Source organism: Scylla paramamosain, chromosome 40 (genome assembly GCF_035594125.1).
Source record: "Scylla paramamosain isolate STU-SP2022 chromosome 40, ASM3559412v1, whole genome shotgun sequence".
NCBI lineage: Eukaryota > Metazoa > Arthropoda > Malacostraca > Decapoda > Portunidae > Scylla > Scylla paramamosain.
In genome coordinates, this window is record NC_087190.1 from 4,516,365 (window position 1) to 4,536,441 (window position 20,077).

The 20,077-nt window shown below is 42.9% G+C and overlaps 1 protein-coding gene across 1 annotated transcript in view; it reads right to left on the bottom strand.

Moving 5' to 3' along the window:
• Window positions 1-20,077, bottom strand: part of LOC135092554 (ionotropic receptor 21a-like) — a 32,665-nt gene extending 12,588 nt beyond the window's left edge. The window contains exons 1-6 of the mRNA XM_063991170.1: window positions 19,940-20,077; window positions 19,567-19,722; window positions 18,845-18,992; window positions 15,271-15,428; window positions 11,670-11,818; window positions 365-668 (exon numbers count right to left, since the gene is read on the bottom strand). Coding sequence (XP_063847240.1) covers window positions 365-668; window positions 11,670-11,818; window positions 15,271-15,428; window positions 18,845-18,992; window positions 19,567-19,722; window positions 19,940-20,077 — 1,053 coding nt within the window. The remainder of the gene's footprint in view (window positions 1-364; window positions 669-11,669; window positions 11,819-15,270; window positions 15,429-18,844; window positions 18,993-19,566; window positions 19,723-19,939) is intronic.

A 20,077-nucleotide genomic window follows, 5' to 3' on the forward strand; every position in this document is an offset into this window, starting at 1 on the left:
TGGGAAAAAATTAGAAATTGTCATATCTAATATGTTGTTCCGAAACTGCAATAAAGCGAGCGCTCTCTCTCTCTCTCTCTCTCTCTCTCTCTCTCTCTCTCTCTCTCTCTCTCTCTCTCTCTCTCTCTCTCTCTCTCTCTCTCTCTCTCTTATATTTATGCAGCTCCAGGAAATTTCAGCAGTTCACAGGTTCACTTCATTAGAATGTATTGATTCAGACATCAGAGCGAACTGTTTCGTACCGGAAATCGTGTTATTCTGAATTTGCTAAATCTGTAGCTGTCGCTGAACACATCAAATTATACAAGATAAGAACTTTCAAAATCCTCACCTCATCATGAAGATAGCTTTACCGGTGGCTCACCTGAACATACTTGTTGACAGACTGCATCATATTGTACTTAAAGTACTCCCCAAGTCCCACCACCGGAATTTTAGACTCGTAAAGCTCGCGGATGGTCTCAATGCTTGATGGTCTGCGTTGCACGGTGAGGAAGGCAGTCAAGTTGCTACTGTAGCCCGTAGTGATAATGATAACGTACAGCCACATGAAGGCCACCATTAACCGCGAGGAGTGTTTCTTTGGCACACGAGATTGCGACACTCTGAAGTGCAGTCCGGAAAGGTAGAGGCAGCTGTCCGACACACCTCCCCACTTCACTTCATCACTGTTCAATAAATAAATTTTATATATATATATATATATATATATATATATATATATATATATATATATATATATATATATATATATATATATATATATATATATATATATACTTCAAAGGTACATAAGGTAATGAGTGAGGAATTAATGAAGCTTTTAGCGGACTCTTCCCATGTTGTCTATACGTGTTTTTATTTTTTTCACGTTTCAGTAACACAAAAGAGTCGCAGCCTGTTCTCTAATGCCATACTCTTCAGCCTGCTACATCTAACAAAAAGATACTACTACTAACAAAAAGACTTTAATATCTACGTAACCTTAAAATCTAAATTGTAAAGAAAAGATGTTCAGAAAAGCATTCTTGAAGATATTATCTGGGAAGAGACCCTGAAATGCCCCAGTTCGTGTTGTTCTGCCGTTAACGACAACTTTCTTGATACTTTCACTCTAACTTTATTTATATTGATTTCTGCAGCATTCGTATCTGTGGAAGATGTCAATTTCATATCAGGATTTCGGTCTGCGGAACATATCAATTCTTCCAAGCCTCACCTTAATTTCTTCACTGGAACTCAGGTGGCTGGGCTACTGGCAGCAGAATCTTTTATATTCGTGGACATGGTTTTGAAAATTATGAATTTTCGACCAAGTACCTGACTCAGATTACAGTCCTACCAATTTTTTTTTTTCTTACTCTTCGGCAGAACCGCTTCTTCACTGATATTTAATTTAACTACCCCTGTTTTCTACAGTGAGCATACATGGGCGGTCTTTTTCTAAAAATCCCAACAGAAAATTTCATACATTCTTTATGAAAACGATTTTCATAACGTTAAATATTATGCGCCGTTCCTATTTTTTCTTCTAACGCCAGATATAATTAGCGACCTACATCATATCGTTGATATGCCAAAGGAAACCAGTATTCACAAGCTGGTAGCAGAACTCTCTGGGTACACTCTACAAAGTTGGGTAATGCTAACATGAAAACACCAGCGAGTATGCTCCTTTCTTCAGTGCCTTAACTTGGGCCACGTCAGCTGTGTCAGTATTCTGACAGACATTGACTGCACTCAACTTGACACCATCCGTGCAGCTCCAGTGCTGTACGAAGAGGAAGCCTCTCCTGCCCCTTCCCAGCAAATCAGTGCATTGACACACCACTCCAGACAGTGACAATGATGACCTTCTTTAGGTGCCGCCTTATGAGTTCATGGGTATCATTCATAAGCTCAGAGCAGAGTTCAACAAGAAAAATAAAATCAGATCTAGAACACTGCCTTTAGGAATTCCATATCCGTGGTATAGAGGAGTGTTCCAATAATTTAGATGAATGTGTTCTATTGGTTAAATAGTCGTTGAACCAATCATGTAAGACCCTCCCTACCTGCCCAGCTAGCTACTGCTATCACCACCATATTCCAGCGCTGCCTCAGCACTGGTAAGTGGTCCTCCCAAAGGAAGGCGACGGGAGTAGCAGCCATTCATGAAAAGGCGCGGCAGAAGAAGCAAAGAAACTACAGTCCAATATCCCTCTTGTTTGTCCTTGGCAAGATACTGGAAGCCATTACCAGCAGCAATGTCACGTCCTTCTACGAGCAACACCGACTCATCAACAACAGACAATTTGGCCTCCGCTCCAACATGTATGGAAATGACCTCCTGCTCCACATTTCCATATTATGACACCAATCCCTGAACAAAGACCGTTGCACTTTCTTTGCCCCTTGGACATAGCTGGAGCCTCTGATCAGGTGTGATGATCCGGTTTCTTCACCAAACTCCACAGTATGAGAGAGAGAGGGGGGGGGACTTTCTCCACCATAACTGTCTCCGAGGCAGATCCCTCTACTCGTGATGGTGAAAGGCTGTTCCACATTAAAGTATCCTCAGGCCTCTCCTGCGGAACATCTTTAGGACTTGCTGCAGCTCATCCCTGAGGCACACAGCTACATGGATGATTACACGCTCATGTTCCCGCGTGACACGATGACCACCGCACTACAGTCGCCCTCATAAACCAGATACTGGAGATTATCGCCGCATGGGGATGATGGTGCCAGTTGGACTTGGTCCAGGACAAAACCCAAGGCATGCTGATCTCCCGGCAACGCAGCTCCCCTGCCATCCCTATCCCATATATTCTTCAGAACGTAGCAGATCTGCATCATATACAAGATCCAGAGGAAGGGGGGCCCCAGACTTCACCACACTCCTGCAGCCGTGGGCAACACCTCACCCTTACCCCACCAGAGACGCCCACACAAGGGAGCAACAACTCACCGTGATCTTCGACAGGACCGAGACGTTCCTTTGCTCCTTACTGCCAAGGTAAACCAGTCTGGTGCTACAGACGGACATTCAGAACGATGCTACACTCACATTTGCGTGTGCCGTCAATGCCTACCTGGTGTGACCAAAAGTTATGATTTAGTGCGATCCATGTAACTTAGCATAGTTCCCGGCACCTCACCAAGATCATTTGGCCTTATTGCCAATATGTTAAAAGACAATGCTCTGGAGGTTTACGACAGGATGTCAGTTAAAGATCTGGAGGATTATGAAGAGTTTAATGTTGACATCCTGAGAGCTTATGAGCTGCGGACGGAGGTGTATAGGTTGCAATTTCGTGGAGGGAAGAAAAAGCCTATTGACTCCTACCTCGAGTGTGCTATGTTGAGAAGACATTTGAAAAATGGATTGCAGGCCATTCCTACCATGAGTTAAAGGAGCTTATGGTAATGGAGCTATGGCCGAGAAAGAACTAGTACCGCTGCTCAGGGAGAAGAGGTTTAAAACCCTGAAGGAGGCAGGTACGTGGGCAGATGACCACGTATTAGCACACCGGCCCGTGCCTCGTTGAATTGGTGGGATGTCTGGCGGGGGCCAGTGAGAGTTTGCCTGGAGACGCAGCAGGCGCCAGTTTGTCTGGAAGTCCACGTTTTAGTAGTGGCTTTGGTAATGAGTCTGGGCGAGTAAGCCCTCTGGGTAACAAATCTCCACCCAGTCATCGACGTAGGCAGATTGGGAGCATGCAACACAGCACCTCCAGGTAAAGTATGCAGCCCATGTGCCATTATTGCAAGAATACTGGGCATTTTAAATTTAATTGTCCGCCACGGCTTCCAAGACCCTCCAGTAGCTGGTGGCCTTGATATTGTTTCATGGCCGAGACCAGGAGAGTGAGGAGTTCCGGTCAGTATTTGGTCGTGAGAGTATAAAGGGAGAGAAGTACTGCCCCCTTATCTGTTGTTACCTCACCGTCCCCTGTGGGATCCGTATTAGACTGGTGCCGCCCTTTCTTGTGTAGGGGCACTGTTGAAATTGGTGGGGTTGAATACCTTGTAACTATTTTGAGAGACAGCTACACAGCAGTCGCTATGCAGGAATGTGACCGGAAGGCGAGCTGCCTCAGATCAGCCTTTATGGTGCCGGGGAATTGGTGCCGTAGAAAGCTTCGCTACGGCGGTGATTATGCTATCATGCCCTCTATTACCGTAGAGGTGCGAGTGGCACTGGCTAAAGACCTGCCAGTGGCTGGTGTTGATTTCCTTCTAGGGAATGACGTGGCAGGTGAGAGAGTTTGGGTGCAGCCCCCATCCGCGGACCCCGTCCCAGATGTGGAAGCTGCTGGTGAACTTGATTCCGTTGTTACTGTTACTCGCCCAAAGGCAAGGCGAGCACTCCGGCGTAGGGTGCCCGCGGGATCTGTGACTCCTGGGGTCAAATGCAAGAAGGCAGGGCCACCACAAAACGAGTACAATGTTTGAGTTGATGCCGCAGTGGGGGCAGAATGCCCAGAGGCCTGTCCCTCTGCCGGCGAGGGTCTGGGCGAGTTAGAGTTGGACTCGTCTTTGAGTCAGTGCGCACGAGCTAACTACAACAGCGCAGAGCCACCACAGAGGGCACATTTGGTGAGAGTGTTGCCAAGGGTGAGGCTGGAGTGTTTTGGTCTAGCTTGTTTGTTTGATGGCTTGCCTCACCCTGTGGAGCCTCTCAAAGGTGGCACTCAGGCAGAGTTGTAACCTGGAGTTGAGGCTGTGAGCACTGGTGCTTAGTCCGCGTCCCAGCCTATGTTGTTTTAGGGGTCACTGCCGAGGGCGGAGAGACTCCTGACTCTGCTGGAGAGATGGGAGTTTCCTCCCCTGCAGAATGTACTGGAGACGGGGAACAGGCTGCTCCCCTGCCAGAACCAGACACGGTGGGTGCTTGTTCACATAGTGAGCCACCCGTGTTGGTAGCTGTTGATAGTGCGGCTGCCAGTGTACGCAAAGAGGGTTCTCCCACTCGGGGATTTGATACCCCACTACTTGCCAAGTCAGGAGTAGATGGCAAGGAAGTAGAAGGTCGGACAGAGCTTGTGGTGGGTGATAGTAATAATTTGTCTAGCCCGCGGAGAGAAGGACGGAGGCTTGATGCTCTATATAATAATGTGCCATCCGCAGTTAAAGGAGGCACGATTGCTAGAAGCAAGTGGTGGCTTGATATTTGGCCGTTTTGGAGTCAGGATGACTCCGGAGAAGTCGGCGCGGTTCTGTGTTGTCGATTGTTGAGTGTAACATGATAAAAAACAAACCAGTTGATCATGAGGTCAACTTCTTAGTACATTTTTCCACAAAAACGGCTTCCCGTTAAGTATTATCAATAATATTGTCTACTATTTTTTTAAAGTAAGTTTAGTCAGTCTGCCTCTAATGACACAGATGACACGCAAGAAATACATAAAATTACCTTACTATGGCCATCTTACCTATATTATTGGAAAGAGATTCCCTACCATACTTGAAACACTATCCTGACACCAACTTCATATTTATTTCTACCAACACGTTTACTATTGCTTTTTTTTTCTAATCAAAGACAGTATTCCTATTGGATTTATCTGTAACATCATTTATAAATTGTTCAAGTTGCTTGTTCGAGTTGCAAGACTCGATATAATGGAGAAATCAAGAGGAATCTGACACATAGGATAAGTGAACATAAAGGTACTCTAATACATACACAGAAACAGCTCAACCCCTTTTTTTCAGCAAAAAAGAACACATTCACACACACATGATCATCATCGGAGAAGGATTTTAGTATATTGCATAAAGTTGATGCTATGAAACATTAAACACCTGAAACCTGAATTAAATAACCAGCTGTCCATCACAATTACCCCCCGTAGTGGGAACCGCCTTGTCGTGGTGGGGGGGAGGCTTGCGTCTCCCTATGACCTGACGAGCGAGGCTAGAGGGGGCTTCGGCCCCTGCTCCGCCCTACTTAGGAGGAGAGGGCAACCCATACTAACAAGGTCGCCAGTGAGGGACCAGACCAAATGGTTCCCAGAGTTAGGCTGCCAGTACGGGTCAACGGTGCTGCTCACCAGACGGGCAACCTTTTGAGGTCGTCCTATGTCAGATGGTTGGGTGTCTGGGCTGGGATGCGTTGTGGGGGGAGGTCTTAGCTCCGTCGTGGACAAACTTTCGAGTCATGAGGGGCTACTTTTTAAAACGAGTGGCCTCCATGGGGACGAGGTACCCCATTCATGGCGGCCAGTGCTTGCTCCCTTCGTTGTCCCAGCAGGTCCCTTGGTCCCTAGAACCAATTTATTTTTATAGTATCCATATGAGTAAATATAAAAACTCCTCTGGTCCTCGAGGGGCGGTCGACCAGACCCTCGAGACGTCACTCTCTGGTCGTGATGGTGTTGTGCAAGCGGGAACTTGTTCTCCCCCTGCTGTTGTTTCCCAAGGTGAAACACGCCTTGGAGCAGCTCTTGACACTCTGATGATCATTAATGTCTTTGTCTCCATGTCATACCGTGCTATTCACTTAGTTTTCACGCCTTTAGGAACAGTTTTCCGTATTTGTCTCAAATATAATAGTGATTGTCTCTCTAATCAGTGTTACGTGACATTTATACTCGTACATCAGACGTTGTTGCCAAAGCTGCTCTCAAGGCAATAAATTCTCTGCGTCTTGGAGAGAGCAACTAAACTCCTGAAGTCATTCGATCAAGCAATGTAGCTGACAGCGAGAATGATTATTGTCCTAATGTCTTTAATGATGCTGAAGAACAAGCTTCGCCCAAACTTCGCCACCCACCTACATTTCAATGGTTTGTAGCATATTATAGGGAAGGTCGAGGAAACTTTATTCACGCTGCCAAGTATCTAGAAAGGGATATTGGAGTATTCCCAACAAATAACATCAAGAAATATGGCAGAGGTGTCTTGATCCAAGCTAAAGATTTAACACAGGCGATGATGCTCCTCCATCTACCATGCCCTTCTGATGGAGTCTTTGAATCCATCAAGCCACAGCTAACATTTAGTTACTGTAAAGGACGTATTTGCAAACAGGACCTGTACGAACTCTCAGAAGATGACATCGTTTAGTTATGTTCAGATAATGTTCAACGAGTGGCGAAAATTAAAGGCAATGGAAGTATGATAATGCTCACATTCTATGGTTGTTTCCTCCCTGACCGTGTTAAGATCTGTCCTCTCTCTCTCCCAGTAAAGGCTCTCGTCGATCGTCCATTGCAATGTTACGGTGAGTCCCCTAGACTCATCGGACGTCATCCCCCCCTAGGAAAATCCCTGTGGTATCGCCAGATGTTCCTGAGCCAGACATAATCAAAGTGATTCATCCAATTCTGATGTGGACATAGAGGGTTTCTCTTCCCATCATCCAAATAAGACTTCTTCCAAGAGCGATAGCGATACGTCTTTGTCGAGGAATCCTCCTCTGGTCTCCTCAAGAGTTTCGGAGACTTGTGTGCAGGTAGCTCTCCCCACACCAGTTACAAAATATCAGGTTACTGCGCCTACAAGTAAAGTAGTATCAGATAAGCCTCGCCGGCCAAGTAAGGTAACTAGTCAGGTTGGCAAAGAGAAGCTTCTAACTGTGGCTTCCCTGAAAAAACCCTCAAAATAGTTGTCGCGGTTTGCGTGCCTCCTTGGAGGAACTCCAGGTGTTGATATTTAAATTTTCTCTGTTTGCATTTGTCTGCAAGAGACAATGGTCGGAGAAGCAGCTCACTTTGGTCCTCCTAGTCCACTTCATTTCCTGGTCAGGGTCACCACGGTGGTACTGCCATCCTTATTCGCAATGATATTCCTTTTATTCAACTGCAGATAGTCATCGCTGGAGGTTGTTGCTCTTAAGGTTTCTATAAATCGTTTTTGTTCATTGTGCAGTCTGTATCTGCCTCCCAGTGTTTCTATCGGGAGAAATGAACTTGATAATCTTTTAAATGCTCTTCCTTCTCTTATTTTATTGTTAGACTTCAATGGTCAATCCTTTGTGGGATGATGACGCTGTCAACTCTCGTGGCCTTTTAATTGCTTCTTTTATAGAGGATTCAGGATTGGAGGTTTTAAGCTCTGGAGACGTGACCCATTTTCACAGTCAAACCGGTACTTTTATAACAATAGATCTTTCTCTCTCTCTGTACTTCTGATATATATATATATATATATATATATATATATATATATATATATATATATATATATATATATATATATATATATATATATATATATATATATATATTATATATATATATATATATATATATATATATATATATATATATATATATATATATATATATTTTTTTTTTTTTTTTTTTTTTTTTTTTTTTTTTTTTTTTTTTTTACTGGAAAGTTTTACCAGATCTACATGGGAGCGATCACTTCCCAGTTTTACTGGAGTCAACTGATTCTGCACCACAGTCACGTCCTCCCCGATGGCGGTTAAATAAGGCGGATTGGCACCTATTCAAAGATCTCACCACCCCTGTCCCCTCAATGGATGAGATAGTAAACTGTGATGAGGCTGCACTCTGGTGCTATTCAGTCCATCCCTAAGATCTCTGGCCGGTTTCCTAAACGTCCTGTTCCGTGGTGGAATGCGGATTGTACAGCCGCTGTTCAAGAAAAGCGTGCCGCCTTTTCTCGCGTTTGATGGCGTCGTGGGGACGTCCACTGTTTAGATTCTTTTCGACGAGCGTATGCTCGTGCTCGCAGCACCTTAAAGATGGTTCGGCAGGAGTCTTGGAAAATTTGTATCTCTTCCATCACAGTTCGCACACCACTCATCGAGGTCTTCAACAGAGTCCGCAAAATATCTGGAAAGTACTCTGCTCTTCCCTCATCTTTTTTATCCCATGAAGGGGGGCACGGTGGCAGACCCAAGGATAGTTGCCGACCTGTTTGCTGAGCACCTTGCAAGTGTATCTAGAAAGGATCCAACAACACTTATGGCACTTCATAGTTGACATTTGGAAATCTGTTGGCGTCAATTTTTCCTCCCCTGGTGGAGAGTCTTATAATGTCCTATTCTCTCGGTCTAAGCTACGCATGGTTTTGTCCCAGTGCTATGACTCATTCCCGGGTCACGATGACATCCCATATTTCTTTCTGCGCCACATGTCCGATGAAACTTTTACCTTTTTACTCGTCCTCTGTAACTTTATTTAGAATTTATTTGGAATTTGGTGATTTTCCATCCTCTTGACTTGTGGCTGTAATTACTCTCATTCCAAAGCTTGGAAAAGATCAGCTAACGACCAATTATCCCCACATTTCTTTAATTTCATGCATTTATAAATTGCTGAAAAAGATTATCAATATCAAGCTTATGCGTTACTTGGAGAGTCAATTAATTGTCTCCAGTTCAGTATGGTTTCCGGAAAATGCGATCTACGACTGATGCTTTATTGTCTCTGGAATCTCCCATTTGTGAGGCATTTGCTAATAAGCAACACCTTGTCACAATCTTTTTGATTTAGAGGAAGCTTACGACACAGCCTGGTACCATGGCATTTTACTTATTTTGTTTGAGTTTGGCCTTCGTGGCCGACTCCCTATTATTATACAGTAGTTTTTATCGCGTCGTTTTTACGGGTACAGCTTGATGGCGATCTGTCAGGAGTACGCTCACTTGAAGATGGCTTGCCGTGCCGCAAGGAAGTATATTAATGTCACACTTTTCGCTGCATCTATAAACAGTGTCATTGGTATACTTCCGGAATGAGTTCTTGGTAGTTTATATGTCGATGACTTGTCTATCTCCTTTTCTGCAGCGCGGATGCCACTGATTGAGAGGAAGCTACAGGTGGCACTCAATAGGATTTCTCAGTGGGCTCCAACTCGGAGATTTCGTTTCTCGGCTTCAAAGACTGTGGCCATGCATTTTTGCCGCCTTCGTGGTGTTCACCCTGACCTAGACTTGTATCTATATGATAGAAGAATCTCTTGTGTGGAAAAAAAACTCGTTTCCTGGGACTTATATTTGACAGTCGGCTGACTTGGCTACCCCACCTTCGTTATATTAAGGCAGCATGCACGAAGGCGCTGTTATATTAAGGCAGCATGCATGAAGGCGCTATCACTTCTAAGAGTTTTGGCTCACTTCTTTGGTCGCTGACAGACAGACTCTCCTACCCCTGCACAGAACTCTTATTCTTTCTAAATTAGAGTACGGTTGTGAAATTTATTCGTCTGTCACTGAGGCTCCGTGTGCTGGATTCGGTGCATTACGCTGGTATTAGCCCGGCAACTGTTGCGTTCTGCTCATCTCCAATGCCTAGCTTCCTGGTGGATGCTGGTGTCCTGCCATTGGACCTACGCCGTCAGTCTCTAGTAATGAAGTGTTGGTATCGAATCCACCGCCTTCCTGAGTCTGTCACTTGAACAACAGTTTTTCATGATGCATGCTCTCCCTTGTATGATGTTTGCCCTAGTTTTCCTAAGCCTTTTGGATATCGGGTAAGGTCTGCCATGACCGAATTTCATATACCCTTCATCTCCATTTGCCCCCATCGCCTTCCAAGGATCGGGTACTGGCAGATGTTGCGGGTATCGATCTGCCCTCCTGTTGTTAATAATAAAAACTTACTATCACAGTACGAGTCTCGTGCTTTATTTCTGAACACTGTTTGACACTCTGCCTCTGTCCCTGTCTACACAGATGGTTCAAAGTCTAATACAGGAGTGGGATATAATGTTATATCCCCTTCCTATTGTCGAGGCGGTAGCCTTCCGAAAATTCCCTCTGTTTTTACAGCAGAGTTATATGCCATTATTCTTGCCCTAAAAATAATGTTTACTTTACCGGTTTCAAGCTTTACTATTTTTAGTGACTCCTGTAGTGCGTTGCCTGCCCTGGACCATTTTACTTCCTCTCTCCCCCGCTAATCTTATCTGTTTTAGAGTGGATTCACTACTTCAGCGCAGAGGATACCACATAACATTTTGTTGGGTACCCGCAGATGTGGGAGTTCATGGGAATGAGAAGGCTGATAGGCTGGCTAAAGAGGCGGCAACTCGAGTTGCTCCTTCCACCCCCCATTTCCCTTTGATTTATGCTCCAGTATAAGGGTGGTAGTTCATCTTTTTCTGTTTTTTTTTTTTTTTTTTCCCTCTCTCATAACGAATAACGCTGGGTCTTCGGCCCTTGGTCAGTGTGGTCAGTGTCTTGTGTACGTAACGAATAATGCTAGATATCTAGGTCAGTGGGGTTAGTGTCTTGGACATGTAATGAACAACACCAGACACAATGGTCTGGGTCAGTGAGGTCAGTACCCCTCACTTTAAAATTAAGTTAAATGAAGTACTCCAACTAAAACATCACTATACCAGCCCTCTCTCTTTTTTTTTTTTTTTTCTTTTCTTTTCTTTTTTATGGCTTCCGATTTTTTTTTTTTTTTTTTTTTTCGTTTATAGTGGTCTTTTAACATTTTTACTATGCTTATAATTTTGTTTTTAATATCGTTAGTTTAAGAACTGGAATCTTTGTCACTATTGAAGGTTTGTAGCGGCGCCATATGACCGCGATGTTGCGGCGTCATAAATTAATTTTCTCTCTCTCTCTCTCTCTCTCTCTCTCTCTCTCTCTCTCTCTCTCTCTCTCTCTCTCTCTCTCTGAATAAATCAAATACAGTTAACTACATTCATTTGTGAATTAATTACCATCTCGAGGCTGCCAAACACTACAAACTCACCTGTGTCCAAAAGCAATAACTAGGTGCAGAACAGGCAGCAGCAGCAGTGCGCCACCCCAGAGGCTGAGCCACGTAACGAGGCGAAAAGGCAGCATCACTGCCAGATAATTAGGAAGAGGCGGTTCCACTCGAGCGTAGAAACAACTCCACTGCGGCGGTACAAAGCAGTTTCTGGAGTTATTGAGGTACAACGGTGCTGCTGTGACATCGTGTCAACGCCACAACGGGCGAAGTACTAGTACATACCATTAAGATATATTAATAAATAAATGCAATACCTTACAATACATGTCGCGAACTTAAAATTAAGGATGTTTGAACACAAAGTTTAACCCTTTATAACCAATAAACCTGTAACTGACCTTTTTTTTCCAATATTAAAGCACGTGCAATAGAATGTAATCGTAATCATTCGTTAAAAATAATAATAATAATAATAATAATAATAATAATAATAATAATAATAATAATGATAATAATAATAATATTCAAGGAGACAATAAAGCAAATCTCTCAATTATAATGACACTACTGCAAAACTTCTCTCTCTTTTCATTGTAATGCGAGTTTTTTTTTTTTTTTTTTTTTTTTTTTTTTTTTTTTTTTTTTTTTTTAGCTAGGGCTGCGTATACACCAAGCGAATCGAGTCGCGTCATTTGATGCGATTCATTTCGACACATCTCCGTTTACACCGACTGCGTTAACCCGAGTCAAGTCAGTACTCAGTGACCTGTCTGATTTCATGGAGAATGGATGCTGAAGTAGCTGCTTTGTTGTGGCTTCATCGTCGCAGACATAAAAAGAGAAAACGAATCTGGATGCATGAACTGAACACCAAGAGGCCAAATTTTGGAAGTTTGTCATTTATTCCCAAACCTGGTGAACCATCCAGAAAAAATCTACATATTTAGGATGACACATGAAAATTTTACGAAGCTAGTGGAGTTGACTGGATCTTCCATAAAGAAAATCAACACTAACTACAAGCGTGCAGTTAGAGTTGAAGAAAGAATGGCCATATTTTATTTATTGAACATTTTATTGAACATTTCAATAATTATTGCAAGTAGGCTTCTGTGTAGGGCAATAGTAAATAAATGAAACATGAAGATAGTTCATGTATTCCTGCTGGTAAGTGAACTGTACAACTCATAAGTAAGGAATCGTTAAACTCTGAGCTATTTCTCAGAGGTTAGCACACTCAGTAATTGTCACTTACATTGGATGTACATGGTGATGGTGCGAGACTGATTCTGATCAGTCCAGTAGCCATACTGGACAGAGTTGGCGGATTTAAACATCTTCCTACGAAAGGTTTCATATATTTCAATTTTAATGTCCATGTTGTCAATTGGCGACAGTTGTTTCATCATAGGCAATAGGCTTAACATAATCTGACGATCTGGATCATTAACGTTTTGTGAAGACGCTTGTTCTCTCAGCTGTTTTAATTCATATAGGAAACTCATATCCATCTCATCTGCAGTGTCCCTGCTGCGTTTCTTGGTGACACCAGGCTTCTTTGACATGGGAAGAATAGGCTTGACAGTGCGGTCCTCACAAGTTTTGGTATTACCAGCAGTTTCTTCAGGAAATACATTGTCTGGTGTTTCGATGACAACAGAAGGTGAAGAATTTTGAGGTGCATCTTCAACAGGTGTCTTTATCAGGTGTAGGGACGTTTGAGGATGCTGGTCGTGGCGTCACATGAGGGATCAGAAACTGCAAGGGATCGTAGTACACCCACCTCCTTGTTTCGGTATTAGCTGATCCAGATGGTTTGACACTATTGTTTCTCTTTTCCCTCATGAAGTTGCTTCTTAGGTGGCGCAATTTATCCTTAAATTCGGCTGATGTAATAGAGTTAAATGAGAATTTAGTATCTTAAGTAGTCGTCATGAAATGTTATAGATTTGAAATTAACGTTGTGCACAGTGAATTTCTATTATTAATTTTATACTCTTTACTAGGCTCATGTAGTATTATATTAGCATTGTGTATCATTATATATATATATATATATATATATATATATATATATATATATATATATATATATATATATAATGATACACAATGCTAATATAATACTACACAATGCTGATATAATAATATATGAGCCTAGCAACGAACATAAAATTAATAATTGAAATTCATTGTGTGTGTGTGTGTGTGTACTGTATATATATATATATATATATATATATATATATATATATATATATATATATATATATATATATATATATATATATATATATATATATATATGATTTTTATAAAGTATAGTAGTAAGCTACAGGATCACAATTATTGTATGGTAATATCTTTCACTATTGAACGGTTATTTACTGTAAAAAAAAAAAAAAATGTCTAATTAACCAGACATGTGGTTACTGGAGAACCACTTGCTTCCCTTGGTTACCAGTTTCGTATTGGTAGGGCCACAATACACAAGATTGTCAAGGAAACCAGCAATGCCATATGGGGATTACAACCACAATAGACAGTACAACCACATTATTTGCCAGTACCTAATGAACACCAGTGGGAAGAAATAGCCAGAACATTTTTTTCGAAAAATGTAACATTCCTTGTTGTATTAGGAATACAACAAACACTGATGGCAGATGGCAAACACTATCGGCTGAAATGCCCAGCTAGAGTAGGTGTACTTCAGATATCGATGGAGACTAGTGTTGAAGTATCTGAATCATTGGTGAAAAAGCATTTGTGTACTTCATTTCATTTCATTTCATAATTTCATTCAGTATGAAAACAATTTCAACTACTCTCCAAGTGATGATGTTCATGATGCAACACAATCCAGTTATTCAAACTCAAGCCTGACAGCAACAAGAAGCACAAGGCCTACAACAGAAGCTATGGCAGTTCGAGATATCTCGAAAGAATATTTTGTTTCCCCAGGTGGAGCTCTTGAGTGGCAAGATCGAATGATCTAGTAATGTACAGTTCATGGTGAATAAGCCTAATGTTTAGTTCATAGTAAATAAAGCTAATGTACAGCTCATAGCCTAATGTATAGTTCATTGTGAATAAAACTGTTGTCTAATTTGTACACTTCAGTGCAGCAGCAACCTTCTTCCACAGAGCTGCTATGACATCACCATCCCGGTGGCTGCGATCACTGGGATCATATATAGCAAGGCGCTTTCGAACCAAGTTGATTAGAAACTCAACTTGCAAGATGATCACACCATGACGATGACGGACTCGCTGTGACAGATGTTGAAAATTAATCCAGCCCTGTATGTGACTCGACGCGATACGACGTGCCGTGACTTGACTTGGCTCATCCAGTGTAAATGTTTTTTTTTTTTTTTTTTTTTTTTTTTTTTCAAAGATTCATACAAATTAATGTTAAACTGGGATGGCGATTCATGACGCGTGATGAATCGCCTTGACTTGACGTGACTCGACTCGCTTGGTGTAAACACAGTCTAAGGATTAATTTTTGTTTTCCACTTGGAAAAGCATTTCTCTCTCTCTCTCTCTCTCTCTCTCTCTCTCTCTCTCTCTCTCTCTCTCTCTCTCTCTCTCTCTCTCTCTCTCTCTCTCTCTCTCTCTCTCTCTCTCTCACATCAGTAGTGTAGGCAATGGAGTAGGACATGAAGTTAAGACGCCCCAGGAAAGAGGAGAGATAGATATTCCCGACAGCCACGTCAGCCTCCTCGCGCGCCAAGATTCCAACCATGCCATTGAAGGAGCCGTTATCGAGCCTCTCCCCCCACAACTCGCCTGAAAAAAAAAAAAAAAAAAAAAAGTATCACCTGTTCCAATAAAACTCAACAATCCTTTGCCAGCTGCGATTTGTTTCTCTACGGTAATGAAATTTCGAAGGACAACACTGACAATTTCAACGTATCCCGTAGTATTATTCTACTGTTAGAGAAATTCTCTCTGGAGACTTGAACAAGATGATGAGATGCCAAGAATGAAAGTGCAGTACACACACACACACACACTATATATATATATATATATATATATATATATATATATATATATATATATATATATATATATATATATATATATATATATATATATTGTTACGAAGCGCAGTCTAGTTGCCAAAACAAAGAGGAAGAAGGAAAGAATGAAGGATGGAAGCAGCACGGGAGCCAGGAGCATCATGATGCGCTATCTTACAGTAATTTTTTTATATAGTTTAGAAAAGTTGTTTATTTAATTTGCCCCCATATTCCGATGTCATAACAAGTTGAAACTCATGTCCCTATAGAGAGTAAAAGTCACTGATTGGGATGATGAAATCCAATTAAAGCCAGGTTCCTGTGAAAATATATCACTAATTATTAAGGACAAAGCATTTATCAGAGAGAGCATTTTGTGTCGTCCATCGTCCGCCCGGCCACCCTCCCTCCTCCCCTCTTCACCTCCCCCCCTGTCCCCAGGCATGTGGCCGATGTAGATGTACAGTGTCCCATCTGCAAAGGATGGGTCGTTTTCGTGATGTACATTTCATTCCGCCAGGCAGTGGACACGGACTACACCGGTGTGGCAGAACGAAATGTCCAATGTGTCCGGATACCGTGTTCGCAGCCACAGTACATAGCATCGCCCAGTTGCAGCCCCAGGCGATCGACGCATGTTTCCCAAGTCTGGAAGAGTAGTTGCTAATCTATCTTGAACACGCTAGACTGGTTTAGGCTGTTAGGATTAGGTAGAGTTAGTCCAGACTCTCAAGAATATGTAAAGTGAATCTCCTTGACGGGACATCCTGCTGAGTAATCCAGAATATCATAGTTTACCATATTAAACAACATCGCCTGCTTACGTACAACCTCCCCCTTCCGACGCTTTGATAGACCTCCTTACCACAGTATCCGTACTTTAATATACACTGTGCAGTCTGCGCTCCTCACCGCACCACTCCACGAGCAAGTGTCTGTACGATAAGTTGGGCGACTGTCCGGACATTTCATTCTGCCACACCGGCTCGTTTGGCCCCACAAAGATGAGGTAGATTTGGCATTCTCACGGCTCAATGCAGTTCCTGCAAAGGTCCGGATAGTAAGCCCACGGAGAACTTGATGTTCTTAGTTGACCATTGTTTTGTCAGAAGCGAGAGGAACTTGTAATGGTGGGCGGTCCTCTCTGGGGCCAGCTTTGGGCAAACCTGGAGCAGGTAGCCAAGGGAACTGCGCCTACCACACCCCATGTCACAAGAGATGGGGGCATCAGGTCTTCCCCAAGAGGAGCATAGCCTCGTGTTCTCCACGCAAAGGCGAGTCTTGATGGCATCGACATAAGTAGTGTACCGTCATCCACCCATTCATGAGTGGGTGGAGATCGGTCTGCCCCCAGGAGGCCCCTCCTGTCAGCCGAAACACATAATTGGGTCTTGTCGCGCTCAGCTGCAGCCTCACACAGCTCCTTTAATGTCGGTAGGAGGGCAAGGAGCAACGCCTCGGCAACCCTCGCAACCCTTTCGTCGGAGCTTTTGGAAAGTTGCTCCAGGGTTTCCTTGTGTAGGGCATAGTGCGACTTTAAACTGTGTCACCCCTAATTCCCTGTGACCGACTTTTGCACAAAAGGCCGGCCAAGGCAGGTGGAGAGCCTTTTTGAGGGTTATACTACAACTACTTTTTGCCTTGAATTGCGAACAGCGAAAGATGGCAACAACCAACCAAAATTCAGCCTCCTTTCAAATTTCATTTGCTGCCTCCTGGTTCTTCCCCATTCGTTTGCATCTGTTGAGAGAATACTCTCAGCTGAATACAATAAAACAAAGCGAACAAATATATTATATGTATTAATTGTTGCAGATCGTCTTCTACCCAAACAAGCGATTGCACGAAAAGATGGAACATGCCATAAGTGGGAACCGTCAACATCAATGATACATGATGTTATAAGTGATTAAAGATGAGTAAATTTACACTTCTTTTCGGATTTTTATATAAATTTGCATTTATATATGTTAAACCTTAGGATATTTTAGGCAATCTTGGAATTTTTCGAGGGTTAGTCTTGGGAATTATGAAATCTTAGGCAACACAGGTTGCATATACAGTGAGCCCAGTCCTCGCCTGCCCAGCCGTTCTACATCGTGTATCCTACACTCCTGGAGCAATATTACAATCAACATCCAGCCTGTGCATGACCAAGATTCAGTAAGGAAAGTCATATCACCAGTAGAGCGGCCACGACGGAACCCATACTGACTATCAGATAGAAGGTTGTGATAGATGTGATAGATAGACTCGGAAACTTTAGAGAATCAGGAAATGAAAGCAATAAGACGGTAGTTTGAGGGATTAGACTGATCACCTTTTTATGAACAGCTTGAATGTAGACAAGCTTCCAGCAGGAAGGAAAGGAGACGTTGATAGAAAGCCTTGGAAGGGTTTGATTAGGCAAAGTGCAAGCACGGAGGCACAGTTTCGGAGAACAATAGGAGGGGCCCCATCAGGTCCTTAAGCTTTCCGCAGATTAGGGCCAACGAGGACATGGAAAACATAACTGCGAAGGACCTTAATGGGTATCATGAAATAGTCGGAGGGTGAAGGCGAGTGAGGAACAAGCCCTGAATCATTCAAAATAGAGTTTTTAGCAAATATTTGAGCAAAGAGTTTAACTTTAGAGATAGATGAGATGGTGATGATGCCATCAGGTTGAAATAAAGGAGGCAAAAAGGAAGAAGTAAATTTATCAGAGATATTTTGACAAGGTGCCAGAAGTCATGAAGGGAGTTAGATGTAGAAAGATTTTGACATTTTCTATTGATGAAGGAGTTTTTGGCAAGCTGGAAGACAGACGACATGAACCCAGGTAGAAATATAAAGTACAGTAGATTCAGATGACGGAAGGGTCAAGTACCTTTCATGGTCCACCTCTCATCATGTATAACACGAGGACAGGTTGTGTTAAAACAACCAAAGTTGTGAGAGAGAGAGAGAGAGAGAGAGAGAGGAATGTACGCTTCCATGCCAGACACTATCACCTCTGTTATGCTTTCAGCTCGCAGAGAGCAGTATTCATTCCCCTCAATTAGCAGATGCAAAACGCCAGAGGCATCTTTGCTTTTGGGGAATCCTAAAGAGGGATTGGAGAGATGGGACAAGATACAGGTTGTGATCAGAAGAGCCGAACGGAGCAAAACGTGCCAGACAATGTAATGCATCATTTACCTTGCGGCACTTCCAAGTACTGCACGCTGAAGTTTAAGAATCGAGCAATGGTATGCAGCACCTCCATGTCCAAGCCGTAGCGGTCCAGGATTGCGCCGCTCCCATCTCTCTGGTAAAACACGGCAGGGTTGTACTCCAGCACCACCGCCTGCAAGATTCCACACACCCATCCGTTCCCGTCACTATGAATAATGCATCAATTGAGGGAAAAAAAACAAGCAAAGCATTATATGATGTCATATATATCACCTGGATTCACCGCTCTGCAATTGGAGAGAGAGAGAGAGAGAGAGAGAGAGAGAGAGAGAGAGAGAGAGAGAGAGAGAGAGAGAGAGGGGGGCGGGAATGGAGGGGAAAAAGAAAGAACTCTAGCGTCATGAAAAAAAAAAAAAAAAAGATTGATGTTAAGAAACGAAGACGGAAAAATCTGACTATGCAAGATGGAAAAGTGGCAGCGATGTCATCGATGTAACAGAATAACCTACCCGTAATAATAATAATAATAATAATAATAACTGTAAATAATAACAAATAACTGATGTTATTTGTTGGGAGTACTCCAATATCTTTTCTAGATACTTGGCAGCTTGAATAAAGTTTCCTCGACCTTCCCTATGACATGCTACAAACCAGTAAAGTGTAGGTGGGTGGCGAAGTTTAGGACCTCATTCTTCAGCATCATTAAAGACATTAGGACAATAATCATTCCCGCTGTCAACTACATTGCTTGATCGAATGACCTCCGCTATTAAGTTGTTCTCTCCAAGAAGCAGAGAATTTATTGCCTTGAGAGCAGCTTTGGCAGCAACGTCTGATGTAAAGTCACATAACATCGATAGAGAGACAATCGCCGTCATATTTGAGACGGATACAGAGAACTGTTCCGAAAAGTTTGAGAACTGAGTGAATAGCACGGTATGCCATGGAGGGATAGACATTATTGATCATGAGTGTCAAGACAGGACTCAACAAATGAGCCAAGTGCCTTTCACCTTGGGAAACACCAGCAGGGGGAATACAAGTTCCCGTCTACACAACACCATCACTACCAGAGGGTGACGTCTCGAGGACCTGGTCAAGATTTTTTATATTTACCCATATGGATACTATTAAAATAAATTGGCTCCAAGGACCACGGGAGATTGCCTTGACCATGACGGGACTGCCTTGACCATGACGGGACAACGAAGGGAGCGAGCGCTGGTCGCCGTGAATGTGGTACTTCATCCCCAT